The sequence below is a fragment of the Leguminivora glycinivorella genome, chromosome 22 (genome assembly GCF_023078275.1).
Source record: "Leguminivora glycinivorella isolate SPB_JAAS2020 chromosome 22, LegGlyc_1.1, whole genome shotgun sequence".
NCBI classification, from domain to species: Eukaryota; Metazoa; Arthropoda; class Insecta; order Lepidoptera; family Tortricidae; genus Leguminivora; species Leguminivora glycinivorella.
In genome coordinates this window covers 9153312-9178425 of record NC_062992.1, presented here as the reverse complement: position 1 = coordinate 9178425, position 25114 = coordinate 9153312, and the positions used below count along the sequence as shown (strand labels likewise).

Sequence of the window (25114 nt, the reverse complement as noted above, 5' to 3'; positions counted from 1 at the left end):
ATGCTCCGCCCCGCTCAACGCCCAATATGAGAATACACGAGGGCCCTCACGTGGCGGTCAAAATGTTAGTGGTACTCTAGTATGGTCTAGTTTGGGTCTAGAATTTGGCCTAGAAGTTGATAAAGCAATATTTTGCTGTATCCGACATTGATTTAAGTATTTCTTTGTATTTGTACTGACCTGGTTGAGGTCATAGACCCTCAGTTCTCGTTTACACAGCACCACACAACGGTACTCATCGATAGGCACCAAGTTGATGGGCTGGGTAACGCCGGTTATCTTTCTTACTAGTTTGCATCTGTGAAATAAACATGTCGAAATCAATCATCTGTACATTTTGCCACTTGTAAGTTCGGAATTGCCTGATGATCAAGATATGTGCTTATCTAATACATACAGAAACATTTGTACTGTATGCCTACCATCTCCAATTCTCCTTCAATTGCTCAAAGGTTAACTGGAAGAGATCCCTTAAAGGGATAAGTTCGCCATTGTACTAGTGATAAGCTCTTTTTCTTGTGTGTTGTATTATTTTCTGGTACAATAAAGTGTTTTACTACTACTACTTCTACATTACAGACAAGTCAAGTACGATTTTTTTACGAACTGTCAACTCGAAAGATGGTCACATCACGTGCAATAATTACTATAGTGTCGTTATTTGTCAGTTTTTTTAGACCCAGTGTAGTAAAATTAGGCATACGATAGGCAGGTCGTAAGTACGCTAATCATATGTTGTACCAAAAGTACGAGTACTAAGATAATAAGCAAGTGTGTGAGACGACTTTGGTGACTGTCATTTTAAATCAGAAAATACCATAGATAAGATTACGGTAAAAGGGATAAAAAATGTACAATAATACTTACTGAGCAACATCCCAAACGCAAATCTCCTCCCTTTCCGTAGACACCGTCGCAACAAATTTCCCCCTCGTGTCAAACCTCACGATCAGATCATACGTCTTATTATCAAACCCTGCCACCATCGCCAGATCCCTTTTCTCCTTCGTCTCCACAATCCTCCAGAACTCCTCATTAGCCGGGAAGAAGGTAGGGATGGGTGGTTCCCAGATCTCTTCGACCCAGGAGTGGACGATCTTGGATTTGATCTCTGTGCCTTCTCGTTGGCGTTTCTCCATTGTGGTGCGGAGGAGGCCGTAGAATTGTCGGTGGTCGTAATCTAGGGCGTAGGAGTGGTGCTCGAACACCTGGAAAAGTTTATGGATGTTAGCTTTAAATCGGGAAAAACGCGTGATGGGATTTAGTACAGTTTTGTACCTACTTGAGGTTTTCTGTAAGGGTAAAATGACTAATAAGTGCGTATTCACATTATCCGATCCGATATCGGATGTAGGACCCATATCCCATACATTCAAGCCGCCATCTTTGATTTTTGCCTTTGAAATCCTTCCGACATCCGATACCGGATCGGATAATGTGAAAACGCACTAACGAAGAGCTGTAAATTTTTTACATGCAGAAACATCTGCAAAGACGCTACTAAACAGAAATTTGGAATACTTAGTGCCCATATGGTGGAAAATTAGCCGGTTATACGTAAGGTCTTGGTGACTCAGTTGGCCGAAGGCTGGATGTCCCATTTGCTGAGTGTCTCACAGAAATATGAGTGGCGGTATTCCGCATCTGTTTGATATTTGTGCTGTCACTTATTTTAGTTTAGCTCTTAGCTTAGTTTATTTAGTCCGGGACCCACTGAAAATCAGCGCTTCGGCATGCCGTGGCAATATGCCGAGTGGGCTCCCAATTTAACATCTAGATTGTGTTGTATTTATCTTTGTTATATTTGTCCAAACTGATGTTAAATAAAAAATATTCTATTCTATTCTATTCATATGTGACACACCTCTTAAAACTTTTGATCTAGGTATAGTCTATGGTCATACTTACAGTACTTAATTACTTTAGGTTTTAATTATTTTTATTTCTTAGTTTTTGCTACATTGTTTAATTTTATGTTTTTTGTTTGTAATTTTTAACCGCCTTCCAAATCTCAAAGGAAGGGGTTCTCAATTCGTCTGTATTTTTTTTTATTTTTTTTAATGTTTGTTCCTCGATATCTCCGTCGTTACTGGACCGATTTTGAAAATTTTTTTTTTGATTGAATGTATATGCATACAGATTGGTCCCATTTTTCTCAGAACCTAGTTCTGATGATGGGATCCTAGAGAAATCGAGGGATGGTGATTTTTGTGTTTTTAAAGGAACAGCATGCATTTACGTACGGAACAGTGACATTTGGTGCAGTGGAACTCCTGATGATGGTCAGAATGGAACTCCTTAAATCTGAACGGCACACTTATAGTGACTTTGGTATTTTTATAAGAACAACATGCACTTACGTCCAGAACAGTGATATTTGGTGCAGTGGAACTGCTCATGATGGTCAGAACGGAACTCCTCAAATCTGAACGGCACACTTATAGTGACTTTGGTATTTTTATAAGAACAGCATGCACTTACGTCCAGAACAGTGTGACATTTGGTGCAGTGGAACTGCTGATGAAGAGTGAGCCGCCCCTGGTTAGAGTTCCGTTCTGATAATCATTCTCATCTGTAAGTACTTCAGAATCATCCAAATTTCAAAATTGGTTCAGAAATGACGGAGATATCGAATAACAAACATTAAAAATATACAGACGAATTGATAACATAATCCAACATTTGAAAGTATTTATCACCAGAACCCCAAAGGAAGGCGGTATTTTTTTCTTAAAAATTATTTCTCATGTATTTGTGTAGTTATGGCAATAAAAATATTTTTATTTATTTTATTTAGAACTAGATACCTACTTATTACTTCAATGTAGGTAATAACCATAATCTATTCGTTGCATACCTCTTGATTCATTCGACTTTAAAAAGAAATTCAACAATAGTTTCTAGGTGCTCTCATCAAAGCAGTGACACCCACAAATACGTACCTCTTTAAGTATCTCAATATGCTCGGGCAGCGGGTCTAAGTGCACTAAAGCGATGTCTTCCAGAAAGTGCCCGCAATCCGTGGCCGCTAGTTTGTCGTGCACCCAGCTCAGTTCGGTGAAGTAAGGTCGAGTGGCGAAGGACTCTGGGTCGTTCTTGGATAGGTGGTAGTGTTGGAATGGCAGCTCGTCCAGTTTTCGGGTGTTGTAGCTGAAAATAAATATACCTTTAAGATTACAAACTTAGAATATGTTGAATAGGCTAGTTTCCTATACTTGAAATAATAGTACATTACGATACAAGTGCGTAAAAAAGGAAGTTCGAAACGAGTGGCGATAAATTAAAACACAACCGTAGGGAGTGTTTTAAATCGAGTTACGAATTGGTTCATTATATGCCAGGTCGAAACTTCGGAGGCTCATCTGTACTGAAAAGCGTCGTACGATACACGTGCAAAAAGGAAATTCGTAACTCGTGTCGATTTAAAACACTCCCTTCGGTCGTGTTTTAATTTATCGCCACTCGTTTCGAACTTCCTTTTTTACGCACTTGTATCGTAATGTACTATTATGCAGGACACGAAATAACCATATAATTAGAAGAAAAACATGGACAGTAGTCATGTTTAAACATAATTTCTATTTAATAAATCAAAGAGACAGACATAAAGTAAATGAATTGACCGTGACGTCACACCTCAGTATTTCATAGTAATTCCATATTAGCAAATCGTTTTGACAGTTCTTAAAAGGGAATTAATTTGACTAATAAGAAACTAGCCTATAGTTATTATACAGAGTGGGGCCTGTAACAAAGGCGAAGAATTGAACTGTAGGCTATTCTCCTTATACTGATCAACATTTGTTCAGTGACTTTTAAAAATTATGAAGTCTTTAAATTTTTAATTTTTCATACAAAATAAATATTAGCTTCAATGTACGCCATTATTGTTGTCATTGACGTTGTCTGTCACACTTTAGACTTAACAAAATTCGCAATACATTACCTCTTAGAAAAAACTTTCAAGGGTGATAAAAATCAAAATACAACTTATTTTTAAAAGTCGCCGAACAAATGTTGATCAGTATAAGGAGAATAGCCTAGAGTTCAATTATTCGCCTTTGTTACAGGCCCCACTCTGTATACTCTTTTACTTTCTGTCTGAAATGTCTGAATATTGAGACTCATAAGCCACAAATTAGGCTCCAGTATCCTTAACAAATACACTAAGCATCGGATGATAAAAGTTTAATTTATTTCATTCAATAAAATATCTTTGCAGAAGTCTTACCATTCGTCTGAGAATTTGTTTTCTTGCGATATAAGCCGGCCGGCCATCTTTGGGTCGTTCTCCGTGTACCAGACACCCTGCAACAACAAAATATACATTAAGGTTCTCCACATTGGACTGGCAATAGCGATTTATACAATTAGCGATTGTCCAGCCACTGGTATAGTCGTTACGGCTCAGCCACGACATTGGTCTAAGCGCGACAGCGGTGAGCGGCGGCCATACATTGGAGTGAGACACAGCGATGGGACTTTTCATTCGCACATATGGTTGCCGCTCACCGCTATCGCGCTTAGACCAATGTCGTGGCTGAGCCGTTTTATCTAGCAGTAGGACGAAACGGCTCTGACAGCCTAAACTATGAAAAAGTTTTACAACACACTGGGCTAGGTACTTGTATAGCCTTTGTCTTATCAATGATATGCGGCAGCAATGCGGCTAGCTGCGGCCAGAATACACACAGTCTGGGATAGTAGGTCAGTACATACCTCGTAGTAGTCCACCAAAGTCCTTCGCACTTGGTCCTCGCAATCCTGTAGATATCTGTCGCGTGCGGCGCCCGCCAGTGCCGCGTCACGCCACCGCGCCGCGCCACGCGCGTCCCAGCGTAACCATGGCGACAGCAATGCTGCCAGCTGCGGCCAGAATAGGGACGCGGGTGCCCAGGGTACTGGAAATATTAAAATAATTTACAGGTCTATTAGTTCACATAAATAAGTTTCATTTTACACAGTAGCCGATGTCTTTCATACAGAGCTCTGTGATTCAGAATAATCTTATGACGAGGGCATGCCCCCTGTTCCCATCCTACTCCACTTCTTGCCAGTTATTGATTTTAAAAAACTAATAAGGTATATTAGGGTAATTCCGAAAGTCGTCTAATTACGAAAGTGGCATAAAAACACCATTATTTCCATCATATCAAGATTCCCCTTTCGGAATTACCAGAGCATTTGTGTCATTTGGAATTACCCTAATGCACCTTATTATAAATGGGGAAAGTGTGTCTGTTTGTTTGTCTGTCTTTCACCTCACGGCAAAACGGAGCGACGAATTATCGTGATTTTTTATGTGGAGATAGTTGAAGGGATGGAGAGTGACATAGGCTACTTTTTGTCTCTTATTAACGCGGGTTAGCTAGTCTGGAATAAATACTCACAGTAAGTCTCTTCGCTCCTAAACAGCTCATCATGCGCCAGCATATCCAGTATCTCCGTGTCATCCAACCCCCTCCTCGCCGCCGTGAGCAGCGCCAGACACGTCTTAACCCGTTCCGCGCCCAGCGCCGCCTCAGTGGTTATTAGGATCTGCGTCAGCTGGCCCTCCAGGTCCTCGCAAATGACGAGCTCTGGAGCTGTTTCTGGTTCCGATTGCTCGGTGAAGGTTTCAGCGGAGAGGGAGATTTGCCAGGCGAGGATCTGTTGGAGGAAACGGTGATTGAAATAATGGCACACACGGGAGAACTGAAGAAAAATCTTAGATAAAAATGGAATCTAGTTAACACCTAAGATATAGTGACAAGAGCGTAAGTAGGTTGTAGGTTACCGCACCATCAAGAGGGGAGGCATCACTTGGTCTTACTGTATGGAACCATTGAGTGAACTATGTGATCATTGGTATCGGCGTAAAGCGGTATAGTGCACTTTGACACAGCCTTGACAGTTAAGCCGCCCCCTCCCACATCTAGCTTGACAGCAGCATCAGGAAGGGAGGCGGCTTCAGTCTTGCTAGACGTAGCCACACACTGAAGGTAACAGCCCCAAAGTGGATAGATGATTAGAATATGTAGGTACCTTAGCGTAGAGTGGTATAGTGCACCTCTGCTTTTTTAAGTCTTAGCATTAGGTAAATGTCTTACTAACACTAATATTAGTTCTTTAGAGTTGTAATGTTCTACTAACCATCTATGGACCTTGAGTCTGAAATAGATGATTTTTTTTATTTTATTCTGCACAGTTTTCACCGCGGCATCAGGTGGCGAGGCGGCTCCAGTCTTCCTGTAAGCCGCCGCGCACGCCGCGAGCACTGCGCGCGTCTCCTCGGCTCTAAACCCGATGGTATAGGAACACGTACCTTAGCGTAGAGTGGTATAGTGCACTTCTGCACGGCCTTGACAGCAGCATCATGTGGCGAGGCGGCTCCAGTCTTGCTATACGCTGCAGCGCACGCCTCCACGGCTCCAACCTTACCTTATCTTACCTACCTTAGCGTAGAGTGGTATAGTGCACTTCTGCACAGCCTTGACAGCGGCATCAGGAGGCGAGGCGGCCCCAGTCTTGCTGTACGCCGCCGCGCACGCCGCGAGCACGGCGCGCGCCTCCTCGGCGCCGACAGGGGGCGCTCGGACGACCTTTGGCCCATCCTCGGACGAGAGGACCGCCATTATAGCTGAGCTTGAGGGCTCATCTTTTTCTGGAAATAAAATAAATTAAAAAATGTATTATAAATGTGGGCACAGGTACCACCTTCCTTTATGCCCAAAAGAGAGATGAACTGTGATGTCACCGCGCATTGTGTGTTCCCATGACTACACATATCATTTCAGGTGGCGTAGCAGAATGCATAAACGCTAGAGAAACGCTTACAATAATATCTCTTTCGTAGCTATCTATCTCTATGGCTCTTGCTTATTGGCGCGACAGAGCCGGACCTTTTGCGGCGTTTGTTTTCGTTTCGCCTCGCAGAAATGCTATTTGGCTATGGAGCCAGAACCAGAGAAAAGCCTGACAGGGTAAGTATACTCATGGTGTTGTGTTCTCGGTAGTGACGCCGAGAAGTTTTGGTGAGGCCGCTGAGGGTAATGCTATGTTCTATAGACACATGTGTACAACTATTAGTCATGAACTCACCTTCAGTGACTGTGACGATCATTTTCACGTTGCCTGGCAACCGTGAAGGTAGCCAGCGTGCGCCGCGCAACGCGTCTGCTCCTACTACTAATAGTAACGCCGGCCGGGCTCTTCCCAATGCACCGAGTAGTTTTGGTAACGCCGCTGAGAGCGATGCTACGTCCTGTAATAACGGTATAACCACAAAATTTAAATTCTGAAAACACCCCCGACAAACTGGACCGATTTACATCAAACATGGCTAAGAACACTCCCGACTAATTCAGCTTTAAAACAAAACAAAAACTAAATCAAAATAGCTCACATTGTAACTAGTTCCTTAAGTAACACATTAACAAATACTCCAAAAACAGTCTATATCGGAAACCGCCAATTAACTACTGCCTAAAAATACCGTTTAACTGGCCCTGCAAACAGTGCAAACAACTTGCACAAGTGCATAACTTCGTCGTAAGTTCCTACTAGTGGACAATTACATATAAACCTTATGATAACAACATAGGGTCGATTTCTAGTTAACATTATTGTATCATTATTACATTAGTTATAATAATGCAACTGTTTATTGTTAAACATAATCACACGTGCTTGTTTATTGCGTACCTAACTTGTAATATTTTTAAGATAGTATTTATAAGTTGTCTTGTAAGTGAAATTTCTGTAATTTCTTAGACAATAAAGTTTCTTTAAACCGAAAATCGGTTGATCCGTTCGGGAGCTACGATGCCATAGACAGACTAGACAGAGACACACAGACAGACAGACAGACGTCGTTTTTGGATCGGGGGTTAAAAATCATTGTCTGAATCTATTAGGGATTGTTGCACTAATTTGGTTTTCAGTGGTTAAATGTATCCTAAGATGAGGTAAGATTGACCGGGCCAAGAGTAACTCTGTTCCTTTTAATGTTTTTTCTAGTAATAAGAAGTTTTAGAGTTCGATCAGTCTATTAATTAACGTTCCACACTGACTACACAGACTTACTCTGCTGGGAAAGCATCATAGACTATTATTCATACATACATACATACATACAATCACGCCTGTATCCCCTAAAGGGGTAGGCAGAGCACATGAAACTACTAAAGTCTCAGTGCCACTCTTGGCAAGGGGTTGAAAGAAAACGAAAAATTGTGACATTGCAGTGACAGGTTGCCAGCTTCTCGCCTACGCCACAATTTCACCCAAATCCCACAGTCGACTTCTACGACACCCACGGGAAGACAGGGGGTGGTGAAATTCACGTCACCACACGGGCACTACTATTTATAGGTAGGTACTTGAAACCGGCTTTACTTTTGACCCTAGTCCAATACCACCCATGCTCACTGAGGTACCACAGTATAATAACACACTCCCTGCTTTCCGCGGAAACTGTCGCCCACCCGCTCTCGGTTACCTCACAGTTACCGCCTGTAAAGAACGCGACCAGTCGACTTGTCATATCTCACTCATACAAGCATGGTACGCGTTCACCTACACAAGCTTAGACTGTGTGAGTAGGAACGCCCCTCTTTCATTATATTTGATTGCGATTGTCCGAGGTGTGGAAGTACTTACATTTCTGCCACGATATGGCGTCCCAGCGTGCAGTACGTGGCACTGGTCCACGATGGATTTGAGCAGCTGGTGAGAGCTACTCGACTGTGGAGTCAGACCCACGAATCTGTAAACCAAGCATTTATAAACTATGTCGCTTATAACAAGGGTTTGTACCTACAGCAAAAAATACAACAAATTATGGAAGTATTCATATGCATTGAGAGCTGAGCGGTTGAAGCTAGGTTGGAGTAATAGTATTACGTAGATATAATCATAAATAGTAGGTATTTTTGCAGTGTTGGGGGCACTTTGAAAATGGTTTATACTCCGATAAAATAGCGACATCCTCTTGCCAACATTACCAAATAAAATGCTATTGTTACCGCTCTTGCCACTACAGTATCTTTGCCGCAGCCAGCTTCTAAAGTATAAGGGCCCATTTAGACGGTACAAGAACTCGCATACGAGTTTTATTACATTGCGGTATTTGATGGCTGTGCAAAATTGTATGTAATGTAACCTCAACAGCCCGCAATGTAGCTAAAATCGCATGTGAGTTCGCAGTTCGCACACCGTCTAAATCTGGCCTAAGGCACAAGAGGCGGGCCAGCTCCGCTGCACATCGAGTCCACCGGGCATCCACTCAGGCCTTACGGCCCGGCCACGACATTAGTCTAAGCGCGACAGCGGTGAGCGGCGGCCATACATTGGAGCGAGACACAGCGATGGGACTTTTCATTCGCACGTATGGCTGACGCTCACCGCTGCCGCGTTTAGACCAATGTCGTGGCCGGGCCGTTACACTTAGAATGTCACTGGGACTGTGTGTTATGTCAGTTATGTGTAACTCTAAGTTCAAATCTCAGCGCATAGTCGTATGGAAGGTTGGTCTAAACTATTGATATTAACGTACCTGATAATAACTGCTAGGTCTTGTTGCCAAGTAGGCGTAAACGTTGCCGCTCGGGCCACTAAAGTAGCCTTGCCGCAGCCAGCGCCCCCTATCAACGCCAGTTAGACTGACTAACACGTAGTCAGCTCTTGTGGTGTACAGTTACCAACATACCTGATGATAACTGCTAGATCCTGTTGCCAAGTAGGAGCCAGTGTTGCCGCTCGCGCTACTAAAGTGGCCTTGCCGCAGCCAGCGCCCCCTATCAACGCCAGTGGGACTTGACTGTCGCCTGTCACGTATCTGTAACAGGGAATGTATGCTAGCATCACAAATTGGTATTGCACCATAACTTGGAATTCTTGAGTCTACGCTTATTAAATTAATCGGTGGTAAAAATCGGCAAACCAAATTGGTGTTTGCGTCGACACCAGTTTGTCTAACTTAGCAGATTGGCAAAAAAATGTTCCAATCTGTACCGGGTACTTAGCCGAATGCACAAAGGTTCACGTTTCATAGCTATCTATCTCTACCGCTCTTGCGTATTGGCTTTCGAGAGCCAGACTGCATTTCTGTCGGCGTCTGGCGACGATGATTGCCATTCGGCTACGCCGGCTGGCTTTCTAGGTCAGAAGATGCCAGTAGGTGGGCCATTTTTTTTTTAATTTATTTAAACATACATTTTACATTTTTAAAGTTCCTCGCCAAACTGCTCATGCAGTTTGTTGGCGAGACAGCGCTCATTTTTTACAAAGCTATGCACCGTTCTTAAGTTGCTATAATTCTAAATAATGCTTACCCTACATTTAACATTAAGTAGTAATTTAGTAAATACACACCTACGTGAATATGTGCTTAAACTAACATTCTTTTCAAAGTTTTCCACCCCATTTTTTTTAGATTTGGAAATTTTTATGTGTTTTCCACAGAATCGCGAGCTCTTTCAATCCTAATAGGAGAAAAAAAAGTGTCCCAAGGTTTTTTTCCCATTCCGTTACCACTTTTCATACATTTTGTATGGCGGTAACGGAATGGAAGGTTCGAGAAAATGTATGGAAATCTTGGGACATTTTTTTTCTCCTATAAGGATCGAAAGAGCTCTCGATTCTGAGTATGAATCGCGTAAAAAATACCCATGTTACAAAAAAAGTGGGGTGGACAACTTTGAAAAAAATGGCCCAGGTCACATTATCAGCATTTGTTCATAGGTTTTGATTGAGTCTACCTACAGGTAAAGATAAGACAATTGAGGTAAGTATAATATGCTAATATACTTACGTCTTAAGTTCATTAAGGGTGATCTCTCGGTTGGACGTGCTCTGAGCAGACTTTTGGCAGAAGGTGAGGTGTTCGTTCAACTCATCAAACAAGCTGGAAGAAAAACGATTACTTATAAATATTAATCATATCTTAGTGAATTAGAATTGAAAAACATAAATTGATAACCTAACCACAAAATTGAAATTTTGAAAAAAACTCCGAGCGCGACATAGTGGACCGATTTTCATGAAACATGGTTAAGAACACTCCCGACTAACTCAGCTTTCAAACAAAAAAAAACTAAATCGGTTCATCCGTTCGGGAGCTACGATGCCACAGACAGACACGTCAAACTTATAACTCCCCGTCGTTTTTGCGTCGGGGGTTAAAAATACATTCGCAACTATGGGAACAAGCCAAATTATTTTTAACAAATATTTTGATTTGTGTTTTTAAGTAGTCACTGTAACATGGCAAACCTGCATGTTGCAGTCGCCGCGCGCACTGGCCGCTAAGAAGAAAAAGTACGGCCATATCACGCGTCTTTTGTTTTTTTGCACAAAATTTTCTCTGCCGGGGAAGGCTAACGTGCATTTCAAGTGCAATTTATTTAATTGTATTTAAAACCTGTGAAATACTTCTATAGTAAAAACAGTGTGTTTGTGTTGGGCTGCCTCTTATGCAGGTATTTATAGTTGTATAATATGTGTAAATAGTTGTAAGTTTATTCGTTTAATGTTGAAACCTAATCCAAGTCTTATTGTACGTCACTGTGCGAAAGCGAATAAGGCTTGGGCTAGGTTCCGACTGCACATCTAAGCACGCACGATTGTTGCAGCCCTTTATTCTACTTTAAAACTTAAGAAGAACTTTGCTGATCGTCGCTGCTTATACTACTCAGCGCTGGAACATCTTCAGCCTGGTTTCTATACGACTCACGCAGTGGCACCCGCGGACAGACCACGTTATGCGGCTCGACGAAGACCAGCCTAAGGAACGTTGAGGCCAGTGACGATCTTTTACTTGTAAATACCTACTCGCGTACTGACAGATAGTACCCACTTTATTGTATATATTGGTTTTTATATTATATTGTTTACTGCTAGAACCTTCGTTTAATTTCTGGACACGCTTATAGGCGAGAGTGAGGCGCCTGCTGGCGTTAATGGCATACCAACCAAGGTTAGAACAGTATTAAAAATGATTTAATACTGGACTGACAAAGCCCATACAAATAAGCGTACCCCTGAAATGTATGGGCTTTTTAGGCTTAAAACTAGATGGCGCTGCTCGCAGCCTGGAAGTGGCCAAAATCATATTTTCCCCAAATATTTTTGTGTGTTTTCGTTTTTTTATAAGAACAAGTGACATTCTTTATTTTAAAATCATGATTGCTCGTGTACATAATTAAGCTGACTTAATTCGTTTTCTCCCCGTTAGTGCGTTTTCACGATATTCCATACATTACAGGCGCCGTCTCGGATATTTTGTAAATATTGAAATCCTTCCGACATCCGATATCGGATCGGATAATGTGAAAACGGACGTACCTGGTAGGTATCCCCCATTAACGCCAAAAGGTGCCTCACACGCGCCATAACCTAATTTCTCAAGTGGACTATCCTGTTCTAACCTTGGTTGGTATGCCATTAACGCCAGCAGGCGCCTCACTCTCGCCTATAAGCGTGTCTAGCAGTGCGCCCAGCCTCTCGCCTAGCGCTGATCGCACGCCTTCAGAGTACTCTATCTCTCTCTAACCTGCTCAATGTCCAACAACCTCACTCTCCTAAAAGCGTGTCTAACAGCATGTGACAAAGCGCGGATCAAGCTCCTTCAGCGTACTGTCCCATTATCTGATGAAAGCTGAGGAGTAGCTTATTAGGGAGCCGCATTTTCTTATCAGGGTTGCAAAAAAACGGTGTTTTCTGGCTTGAAAAAAAAAAACATGAAAAAAATTTTTTTTTTTTCTGGAGTATGTTTTTTTTTGTAAAGGACGAAAACTCAAAATTTGCAAAATAGTTAATACTTTTATACGATTTCTTAGACTTTATGTTAACTATTAAAGGAATTTAATTTAATAACTTTAATTTCTGGTTTTATAAAACTAGCATTTACACAATCTGTAGTTAGTAGTTGTCGCTATTTACTGTTGACAACACCAACGCCTCTCCACGCTCCACGCCGCATCGGGGATTCCCCAATAAACTTTTGCATACTGAATGTTTATCGAATTAAAATGTACGCTATTGTTATTGAAACGTTACTAATCACGAAAAACCGTTATTGTCGTATTATTTGGCCATCTGAAAAAAAAACATATTTAGAAAAAAAACCATGGTGCTTGGTTTTTTTTCATGTTTTTTTTCATAATTCTGAAAAAGAAAATCATTTGTTTTTTTTTCTATTTGCAACCCTATGTCAGTATAAGCCCGTTCTCACCTGGTCGGTATCCCGTTAACACCAGCAGGCGCCTCACTCTCGCCTATAAGCGTGTCTAGCAGTGCATCCAGGCGCTCGCCTAGCGCTGACCGCACGCCTTCAGTGTACTCGTCTTCCCCGCCGGGGGCGGAGCGCCCGCGGACCGACGCTCGGATTATGTTGCGCTCGCTCAGATGAAGCTGAAAAAGAAGAAATTCTGTCAGTCATTTGTTTAAGAATAATCGATGGAATCAGGCGGACTGTGTGTAAAATCTAGCAAATAAATAAAATTCGAGGGTTTACTGGTGAAACCCGATAGGTTGAGCAAACTGGTTTTTGAAATTCGAACCGTGTGCAATTTACACAATGTTGTTTTTGCTAGGAGAAATAGGCTACTTGCCAAATCAGCTTCTTTTTAAGAACTGTCAAAACGAATTTCAAGGTTTGCTAATATGGAATTAATTAATATGAAATCGAATTGAGTGACGTCACGGTCAATTCAGTTACTTTATATATTTCTAGCTGACTTATTAAATAGGAATTGGATTGAAAACTAACTTATATCCATGTTTTTCTTATATTTATCTGATGCTTTATTTCCTACATGGTATAAAATATTTTATTTTAATTACAGTCAAGTTCCCTTTTATCTCGATTTATCGGGTTTTACCAGTAAACCTTACAGGTTTTTGCTCAAAACTGACAGTTATATGACCCCATTCCTTGACAGTTGCACGCTTTTGGCTTTTCTGTATTTGATTTACGTTTTTAATCTGTTGCATAGGTACCAAACATGGCGCAGTCGGTAGGATCAAGCGCTATCGTAGTCATACCTTCAAATCTAAACCGGCTGGTCAATTCCTGGTGATGGCCTGAGCCGCAGCTTTCTACACTTATCAGGATAATGTGTTGGTCCTCCCAGAATTATAGTTTAACTTCCATTGGCAATACCTTAAAATCTTTAGTGTAGAATATGCAGCCATCGCGTCAGCTCCTGGCAAGGCGCAGAACCGCCACACTTCCATAGTCATTAGGACTAACTGGTAGCATAGTATAAGGACGACTCAGTAGTTAATCTCCGGCAGCGGCGACGCGATCGGCATTTGGCACTCTCGCACGCACCGCGCGCGACACGGCAACGCCAAGCAGCGCGGCGCGTACTAACGCACGTACTCTCTGCGTGCGAGCGCTACTCAAGGACAAACCGCGCGGCGCAAATTTTATTAGAAGAAATAATACTGTGCTGTTGGGCCTTCTGGAATTATTGATTCAGTTGCATTGGCAATACCTTCAAGTCCTTCTGTAGATTATGCAGCCGGCGCGTCAGCTCCTGGTGGTGCGCGGGGTCCGGCGCGTCGCTCTCGGCGGCGGCGGCGGCGCCGGCGCGGCACACCCACACGCAGCGCCGCGCCGCCTCCACGCTCAACAGCACTGTGTGCTGGACTTCCTGCAACCGAAACACAGTTTTTCTACTAGACTAAACTATAAGTGCTGACTTTTCAGTGTTAGATAGTCTTTGACAGTTAGTCAACTATAATATTTCATTACAGTTCACTTTTAGTTAACTGTAATAATTTCAAAAATAGAGCTTCATACAAGTTCTTTACTAATTTGCGATAAAAGGCAAATTTTTCTGCATCTGAAACACGTTTTTTTTATCTATCGCCTTATCGACCAATCAGAGACGGTTATTACAAACAATTAGTTGCCAGGTAATTCGATGTTGATACAACGGTGAACGACGCTATTAACATTAATTGTAACTTGAATAATGATATTTTTCGTCCATCGACGATGACTCATAGAAAAGGTATTGTATACAATAGTGATATAATTAAGCTTTTCACTCTCGTACCGTACTATTAGGCCACTCAGCAAGCTTCGTGGCCTAAACATGGTACTCGACTGAAAAGCTTTGTATTATATCACGATAAATAAATAAATACACATACATACATACATACAATCACGCCTGTATCCCATAAAGGGGTAGGCAGAGCACATGAAACTACTAAAGCTTCAGTGCCACTCTTGGCAAATAAGGGGTTGAAAGAAAACGAAACTGTGAAATAAATAAATAAATATTATAAGACATTCTTACACAGGTTGACTGAGGCCCACGGTAAGCTCAAGAAGGCTTGTGTTGTGGGTACTCAGACAACGATATATATAATATACAAATACTTATATACATAGAAAACATCCAGGACTCAGGAACAAATATCTGTGCTCATCACACAAACAAATGCCCTTACCGGGATTCGAACCCGGGACCGCGGCGTAGCAGGCAGGGTCACTACCGACTGCGCCAGACCGGTCGTCACGATTGTATAAAATACTATTATTTACCGCCTCATGCTTGATCTACTACTAACTCTCTTTCGACTAGGATAACACGTCTGAGAACAGAACAGATCGGCGCATATTCGGCCTATTATTCAAAACTTTCTACAAAATCGAAGTGATTTAGAGTCGAATCGTGTATTTGGGCATTTTCAGAATTTGGGACCCCTCAATTAGCGGAAGTCGTTAACAAAAATTAACCCACTGTCAGTCTTGTGACGATAATTAAGCATGACATTTCAATAAAAATATTGTTTTTGTGTTAATTATACTCTACATTCAGAATGTGAAAAAAGTAAATTTTTAGAGTAACTGGTCCATTTTTTCCATGTTTTACAATGTTTGTATTATTAAATAGAGTGTCCACCGGTTATATATGGTAGGCGTGTTCAGTGGATACATGTAGAACTCAACATCATAGTGTAATAATAGAAAAAAAATACTAGTTACAATTGTCCCTCAGTCCAGATTTGCCCCGCTGTACCTTATATGGTTATGCCTTACCTGTTCTACTACGGTGGTGAGGTACGCGTCACAAGCCTCCTGAGGTAAGGTCCGCACCAACACGTTGAGGGCCTTCGCCATCTCGCGCCGCCAGCGCGCAGGCGCGCCGCGAACGAGACGGTAGCATGGCGGCGTCCTGCTCTCGTCTAGGCTGTACCTGTTAAATAAAAATAGGACGGGGTATTTCAAAATTCAAGTTGGCAACACTGAGCGTTAACGTTTAACGCTGTCAAATGGAAGTCGCATTAGTTTCGTTTAAAAAATACATTAAAGCAAAGAGGATCGAGTATTATAGAGAGTTACTGTCAAAGTAAAATGTGTAATCACAGTGCATAGACTGCCATCTCTCGACACAGGCTTAACACTTTTGAACCTCAGTTTTGACAATTTGGCCCATATTGTTAGCTTGATATGTGTTAAAATATCAAATCTAGCCGAGCGTTCCCCAAAGGTGTAACGCCATCTAGGCCACCGTACCTCTTTCTCTACGGCTTTAAGGTACGTTTTTTCTTAGACTTTATCCATCTATACGGAGTTGTATGTCTTTGATTTAAGTAAACGAAGGAACTACTTGAATCTGCTAATTACAACCGGAACCCAAACAGGTGGTGGAAGATTGTTCCAACACTTTGTAGCAGCGTAATGAAAACTGTGATTAAGTACGTACGTTCTTAAAAGACAATGTTGACTGACTTAGTTCTTTAGTTTAAAGACATGGGAGTTATTGCTGCGAAACTACGTCGACTGAATTCACCAACTGAACGAAAAAGTTAATTTCAAATAGGAATAAAATGTTTCCCAAATCTATTCTAATGAACACAAGTTAAATTATAATCTATTGAAAATATTTCAACTTGTGCTGTCTTAAAGTAGTCACACTACTATGTATATAAATTAAAAAAAAATATATATATATATAAAAAAAAATTACACATATGAAAGAAAAAGTGACCAAGTCCTCTGGTGCCTGAGGCTGGAAACGTCGGTTTCGGTTTTAATTTCCCAAATCTGTTCATCTTTCCGTGATTCTGTGACTGTTCCGTTGTATGTACAGATGTAGTGCGAAGTGAATTTAGTTCGTATTTTTACGAAAACGTTCATATTTGTTATGCTAGTTCTAGAGAGTGACTGAAATAGCATGATACGTTCGTACGTTTCCGCAAAAATACGAAGGAAAATCATTTCGCAATAAATATGTAAGTAATAATTCCTGACGACTGGTCTGGCTCAGTCGGTAGTGACCCTGCCTGCTAAGCCGCGGTCCTGGGTTCGAATCCCGGTAAGGGTATTTATTTGTGTGATGAGCACAGATGTTTGTTCCTGAGTGATGGATGTTTTCTATGTATGTAAGTATGTATTTATCCATTTAAGTATATATATCGTCGCTTAGCACTCATAGTACAAGCTTTGCTTAGTTTGGGGCTAAGTTGATCTGTGTAAGGTGTCCCCAATATTTATTTATTTATGTTTATTACCATTTGTTGAGTAGCGTCTTGTCAGCCTCGTCTTGAGCGGCGTCTAATGCCGCTTTAAAATCGGCGCATTCCAGTGTGTGAGGTAACAGCGGCGTGCCCAGGCCAGAGTTGAGGAACAACACTGGCACTACTGCCCCGAGCTCCGACTGACCTGGAAGCAAGATTATATTTCTAAAAGAAGAAATAATACTTTTCGTTTGACATGTGGGAATTAGGAACCTTTTGTAAACTTTAATTAGGTCATATCAAAGAGGATCAAGTATCATATTATAGAGAGTTACTGTCAAAGTGAAATGTGTTATCACAGTCCACAGACTGCCATCTCTCGACACAAGCTTAACACTTTTGAACCTCAGTTTTGACAATTTGGTTCATATTGTTAGCTTGATATGTGTTAAAATGTCAAATATGAATATTAGCGCCATCTAGCCGAGCGTTCCCCAAAGGTATAACGCCATCTTGGCCACCGTACCCTTTTCTCTATGGCTATGAGGTACGTTTTTTTCTTAGACCGTCTATACGGAGTAACATTTGTCCTTGGTCATATAATATATAATATACAGATTAGATGTTCACAATTGCGCAATTTGTTTAAGTTAAATTAGGTGCCCTATCTTCCCGCGAGTATCGTAGAAGTTGATTGTGAGCGCAGGGAACCTTCATCTTTTCTTCCAAGTTGGAATTCAAATAGTGGCACTGAAACTTGAGCAATTTAAGCGACGGAGTAGACAACTCCTTTAGGAAACACTTACGTGCAAGTTCAGCTATACACAGCACTGGGAAGCGATGGTCCCGCTGTTGTTCGAGCGGCGACCGCCAGTGTAGATCCGCCACGTGGATCCGCCAGCCGCGGCGGCGCGCCCGCACCCGCAAGCGGGCCGCCGCACCGCATTGAAGTGCGCCTTTTTCCGCGCAGCAGTCTGTGGGAGCATACAAAAAAATATACTGATAGTAAAATATTTATTGTAAAGAGGTAGGAAAAAAAACGTAAAGAAGTCGGTAAAAAATCTGATAAATTATTGTAATTAATATCAACGCACTTTTTCAAAGCTATACAAACTCAAACGTTAATATCCATCGTTCATAACGATAAGTTGTCATCCCAACATTATGACTCATAGACAATTTAGACTTCGTAATGTCAGGAGTTTTTGATGTCATCCGTTCGTAATTACAATTATTGATGAAAATTTTTTTAGAAATGATATTTTTCAGTGGTTTTTTGATTGATTTCAATACTTTGTGAGTTTATTTAAGTGTATCATAACATTTTTCGTGATGGTTAATGTGCAATTCCAGAGAAAATTGAGAGAATGTTTTCCAGCAGTGTTTGTGTACATGATTGGACAAGTAAGGTTGAACTGAGTGTATATTAGCACGTCGTTCAAATTCGTTTTGACAGTTCTTAAAAAGAAGCTGATTTGACTAGGAGACAAGTAGCCTATTTATTGTGGGGGATATCCCACAGGTCTAACACTATATAGCAGAGATCTATAGCACAAGGAAACCAAGAAAGTGTGCACCAGGAATTTATTCAATGTTTACATGAGAACTGTTATTGACCGTTGATTGACCGACTGACTTACAAATCGTAAACAAACATATCAAAGAATCGGTTGCTATACCAAATACAAAATATGACAGTATTCCTTCAACAGCCAGTACTGTGGCCTTTTAGGCATAACTCGATTCTATCGAATATCTCATTATATTCAATATTTATAACCGCGCTTGTATGGCGAGAACCCGCGTTCTCTGGCATCTAAGCGGAGTTCACAAATGCACACCTGGTACCGTAGCCGAATGGCATTTCTGCGACGCGAAACGAAAACGAAACGCCGCGAAAGGCAGTCTGGCTCTGTTGCGCCAATACGCACGAGCGATAAAGATAGATCTACGAGCGTTTCGTTTCGTGAGCGTTTCGTGAACGTTTGTGCCATTCGGCTATGGGGCCAGGTGTTTTTTGGTTGCGAAAGTGTTAAACAAGGCGGAGGAAACACTCTCTTGGTACGGTAGTCTTCCGTGATCTTTCTTAGCTTTGTTGAGTTCGTTCTCCAAATGTCCTCATAGATGTCGCTGTTACTAACGTAAACTAGCTAAAGGTGGTTTTCCACCGGCAGGGCGTGAATGGGCAGAGCGGGGAGGGAATTGAAATCGCCCGGACCCTTTTCCACTACAAATTGCCATTAATAGCCATCGCGGGCCTGCGCGAGCCCGCGCGTGCCTGCGCGTGCCTGCCGCAGATTGTAGGTTTCATACGATACTCTATGTCGAAAGCAATACGGTACATTTTTACACTAATAAATATCTCAATTCAAGTCTCGCACATCCTCTTCAATCCGCGCCTCGCCATGTCTCGTCCCGCTCTGCCGGTAGAATACCACCTTCGAGTTAATTTATACTCTAAATAGAAAGCAATACGGTTAATTTTTACACTAACTAATATTTCAATTCACGTCCCGCACATCTACGTCAATCCACTCCTCTCCACGCTAAGCCACTTCTCGTCTCGCTCTGCCGGTGGGAAACTAACATCAGAGTTAATTTATACTTTAAGTCGGAAGCAATACAGTTCATTTTTTACACTAACAAATATCTCAATTAAAGTCCCGCACATCCAAGTCAATCTTTACTATTTCCACCAAAGATGCGCCGGGCGAGAATTTAAAATTCGCCATACAAATTTCAATTCCCTCTCCGCTCTGCCTATTCACGCTCTCCCGGTGGAAAACCACCTCGATAGTATTCCGTGAAGGTCGTTCTAGTTGCCTGTTACTGAATGGAAACAGTGACGTTATAGAGAAGTGGTCCTTCGAACCGGATGCAGTGAAGTAGCGGTGCTGTGTATTCTTAGCTTAAGGCACTGGTCCCACAGCGAGCTAGTAAGCTATGAGCTATCGGCTATAAAAACGAACAAAAGATAAGCACTCCCGTGCAAATAAAAGAGACACGGCGATTTTAATAGCTCACCGCTGGGCGAGTAACTATAAACATCGCTGTGTCTCTTTTATTTACACGGGAGTGATTATCTTTTGTTCGTTTTTATAGCCGATAGCTCATAGCTTACTAGCTCGCGGTGGGACCAGTGCCTAAGTCCAATAAGCAGCAAATAGGTCGCCTGATGGTAAGCAGTCACTGCCGCCCGAGGGCACCCGAAACACCAGAAGTGTTGTTGCGCTGCCGGCCTTTAAGAGTAGTGTACGCTCTTTTCTTACCTTGTGAATCCGCAGCACAGACATAAATGAGCATAGCCTTCTTCCGCCTCGTCCTCTGCTGAGGTCGGCCCAGGAGTTGTGCCCTATGGTCTTCTGGCAACGACGCCACGCCACTCGGCATGGGGGGGCCTTCGGCATCGCGGGGGGAGGCGCACGTCACTGGAGAAGACAGGGAGATGGAGTCTGTAATGAAATGTTTGTTATTAGAATACACGCGGGAGGTAAAGTACGTGTAGACCGGGAAGACGCATATGCGAGATAGCAGTGGCAAGTAGTAAAAAAAAAACATACGTGACTTTTACAAATATTTAAAAAGAAAAGATAGATGAGCTTCTTCCATTTTTCATTTTCTTTCATTTAACATTTTTTCCATTTTATTTTGGCGACCGGTCTGGCCTAGCGCGTAGTGACCCTACCTGCTAAGCCGCGGTCCCGGGTTCGAATCCCGGTAAGGGCATTTATTGGTGTGATGAGCACAGATATTTGTTCCTGAGTCATGGATGTTTTCTATGTACTTATACAGCGCGTAAACCTAATAAGGGCGATAAATGAAACCAGGCATATAATTCAATATTGTTATCATTAACTAAGAAGTGTTTTTGAGTTACTCTTAATTTTCACCCCATAATGAATTTTTGAAAAAATTCCCAGCAGCAGTGTACTGTAAACGTGGTTGCGATGAGGATGACAATAACAACTGTCAACGAGCGTTAAACGCGAGTGTGTTTGCATTACGTTGCGGGCCGAATTAATTTGTATGGATAAAAAAAATATTTCAATTTTAAGTAAAAGTTATCTAATTCCATTTTTGATGTCCTATATTCACCACCGTTAAGAGGTTCGCCCGTATTAGGTTTACACCCTGTATAAGTAGGTATGTATTTATCTATTTAAGTAAGTATATGGTCGCCTAGCACCCATAGTACAAGCTTTGCTTAGTTAGGGGCTAGGTTCATCTGTGTAAGGTGTCGTTCAATATTTATTTATTTATTTTATTTAAGGTCAACCGGGTTAATTGTGTCTAGCGGAGTTATCTTTTCAAGATTTCTCCATTAGCCAAATTTAGTGAAGATTTATGTATTATTGAACTTATAATAAGTAAGTCGATGGATTATTATAAAACCGGCCAAGAGCGTGTCGGGCCACGCTCAGTGTAGGGTTCCGTAGTATTCCGTATTTTTCTCAAAAACTACCTATGAACCTATGAAGTTCAAAACAATTTTCCTAGAAAGTCCTTATAAAGTTCTACTTTTGTGATTTTTTTCATATTTTTTAAACATATGGTTCAAAAGTTAGAGGGGGGGGACGCACTTTTTTTTCCTTTAAGAGCGATTATTTCCGAAAATATTAATATTATCAAATAACGATCTTAGTAAACCCTTACTCATTTTTTAATACCTATCCAACAATGTGTCACACGTTGGGGTTGGAATGAAAAAAAAAATCAGCCCCCACTTTACATGTAGGGGGAGCACCCTAATAAAACATTTTTTTTCATTTTTTATTTTTGCACTTTGTTGGCGTGATTGATATACATATTGTTACCAAATTTCAGCTTTCTAGTGCTTACGGTTACTGAGATTATCCGCGGACGGACGGACGGACGGACGGACGGACGGACAGACAGACATGGCGAAACTATAAGGGTTCCTAGTTGACTACGGAATCCTAAAAATGGCGCGGCAGCCGTGCTGTTCCCAGATGTGAACGTATTAGAACGAATTTTTTTGCGCATGTCATATAATAGTACATTACGATACAAGTGCGTAAAAAAGAGACCTCGAAACGAGTTGCGATAAATTAAAACACGACCGAAGGGAGTGTTTTAATTCGACACGAGTTACGAATTTCCTTTTCGCACGTGTATCGGACGACGTTTTTCAGTACAGATGAGCCTCCGAAATTTCGACCTGGCATATAATGAACCACTTCTCGCACTAGTGCGTAAAAAAAACACCATCTGTACTGAAAAATGGTATTTTATAATGCAGAGAGCAGAGTCGATAATAAAATATCTACACGGTACATAAAATTCCGTAAAACGGGGTAAACTTTTGGTGTTTTTTTGCAGACTTTCCTGTAATGTCGCGATCTTGTTTCTATATCATATGTTAGATAAGGACAACATACCGGACACACTGGAGCCGACTGGTCTTGGTCCCTTCAACTGTGGCCGGTGCGCGGGCGCTGGTTCCAGTAGCTGCGTCGGCGCGGGTTGGTCTTCCCTCTCTTTCGCTCGCTGGCGGTAGGACGGTGACCTGGAAGGATATATGTTGGTTTTTAATATTTAAATTATACACGGTGCACCATGAGGTCCATGAGGGAACCGAAAGATTTTAAGATTGTAATGCATTCTGAATGTAGATTATCGCTTAAAGTTAATGTAATTAAGTGCGTTTTCACATTATCCGATCCGATATCGGATGTCGGACCGATATCCCATAAATGTATGGGATATCGGTCGGGTGCCGTCTTGGATTACTTCCATTAAAATCCTTCCGACATCCGATATCGGATCGGATAATGTGAAAACGGTCTAACACAAAAACAATATTTTTATTGAAATTTCATGCTTATCGTCACAAAACTGACAGTGAGTTAATTTTTGTTAACGATTTTCGCTAATTGGGGCGTAAATTCTGAAAATGCCCATAACCTACTTTCTACAGAGTAGCAAACTGACTAAGGACTCTTTGAGAATTTACAATAGGTATTTATATTGTACTAGCTTTTGCCCGCGGCTTCACTCGCGTTAAAAAGAGACAAAAAGTTGCCTATGTCACTCTCCATCCCTTCAACTATCTCCACCAAAAAAATCACGTTAATTCGTCGCTCCGTTTTGCCGTGAAAGACGGACAAACAAACAGACACACACACTTTCCCATTTATAATATTAGTATGGATTGTACTTATACTGACATCCACATCGACATATCCATATCATACATATGGAATCCATATCACATTTAAGTATGTTTGAGCAGGGTCGTAGAGCCTCAACCCTTCTAAAACAATGCTACGACACTCGTCTACGGCCTACGGCGTAGACAGCGTAGCAATTTCGTAGACCTTGAGCACCTTGACATTTAATCTTAGCCTTCGCTATACTTACTTTTTTTGTATTACCTACTGATAACAGAAGTTTTCTGTTTTTTTTTTTAATATAAAAATAAGTAATAAAACTCAATGTTGGCTGCTCAAATAAACTCATTAGTGTAGTAAGTTATGAATTTAAGAAAGGCGGCATTTTGTCAACATCAAAACAGTGAGCATTCTGTGGCGGCATGTCATCCTATGTTCAAAATGGTTTCGTAGATCGGCATCCGTAAAATTTTGTTAAAATCAAAAACGGATCAATCGAACATTCATTGAAGTTCTCTTTGAATGAACCAAATTTTTTTAGACGATATTTCGTCACTACTTTTAAAAAAACTTGTATCTTCGTCTGTCAATGAAAAGAAAATTGTAGTAAGTATGTATGGAATGCATATAGACTTACTGCGTTTTAACTTTGAGGAACAGCGTGAGATACGAGATTTTTTAAAAGTAGTGACGATTTGTATTGTAGTATTGAAACGGATTGTGATCGAAAAACAATGTTTTGACACAAAAAAATAAACAAGAAAATCAGAAAAAAATTTCGACGTAATAATTTGATTTGTGCCCTACGTCGATAGATGGCAGCACCATCTCTCTCGCTATATCGTAATCCTGCAAAAGGATTCATATAGGAGGTGCAAGCACACATTGGTCGCCCTTAGAGTTGGCGCCTAGCCTTCAGAGATAACATACACTAGAGAAATTTCGACGGGTACCTCGGCGTAGTGGTTTGAGCACGTCGGCCGCGATTAGCTGGAGAACCGGGTTCGATTCCCGGCTTCGCCACCAGTGGGCTTGATCGCTTTTTCTTTACAGTATGGGATCTATTTCAATTTATAAGGTAAATTTTTGTTTTCGTTTTTGTGAGTCGGTTAAAACCCGATGTTATTACTTATTACTTAGGGAGCGTTCAAGTATTACGTAACGCAATTTTTGAAGATTTTTGACCCCCCCCCCACCCCCCTTGTAACGCACCGTAACGTTTTTCTGTACCCCCCCTCCCCTTCTCTAAACGTTACGTAACACTCAAGTGATCAATTTTATCCTAAAGTCGTAAAAACGAACACTATGAACTCACGCATAAACACTAACGAAGTAACGAATACTGACAACGAAAACAACATTAAATGACGTACAATGCAATCTAGGGACTCCCGTGAAATATAAACGAAAAGGTTTGCCAACTTGCGAGAACAAATTAAAAATGACGACCAGACTAATACAATCGAGGGATTCCCCGTAATGTAAATGAAAAGGGTTGCCAGTTTGGGAGTTTTAATTCCCTA

General features: G+C 41.4%; 1 protein-coding gene across 2 annotated transcripts in view; it reads right to left on the bottom strand.

Annotated features, from left to right (window-relative positions):
* Positions 1–25114, bottom strand: part of LOC125237872 (NACHT and WD repeat domain-containing protein 2) — an 83011-nt gene that overhangs the window by 17716 nt on the left and 40181 nt on the right. For both annotated transcript variants that reach the window (XM_048145099.1, XM_048145100.1), the window contains 18 exons: positions 22860–22987; positions 20730–20912; positions 18267–18434; positions 17515–17665; positions 16040–16196; positions 14481–14639; positions 13214–13392; positions 10793–10885; positions 9689–9817; positions 8641–8746; positions 7081–7243; positions 6435–6643; positions 5391–5649; positions 4720–4901; positions 4232–4308; positions 2943–3150; positions 868–1208; positions 181–298 (listed from right to left, as the gene is read on the bottom strand). In XM_048145099.1, the coding sequence (XP_048001056.1) occupies positions 181–298; positions 868–1208; positions 2943–3150; positions 4232–4308; positions 4720–4901; positions 5391–5649; positions 6435–6643; positions 7081–7243; positions 8641–8746; positions 9689–9817; positions 10793–10885; positions 13214–13392; positions 14481–14639; positions 16040–16196; positions 17515–17665; positions 18267–18434; positions 20730–20912; positions 22860–22987 (3010 nt within the window). The remainder of the gene's footprint in view (positions 1–180; positions 299–867; positions 1209–2942; positions 3151–4231; positions 4309–4719; positions 4902–5390; positions 5650–6434; positions 6644–7080; positions 7244–8640; positions 8747–9688; positions 9818–10792; positions 10886–13213; positions 13393–14480; positions 14640–16039; positions 16197–17514; positions 17666–18266; positions 18435–20729; positions 20913–22859; positions 22988–25114) is intronic.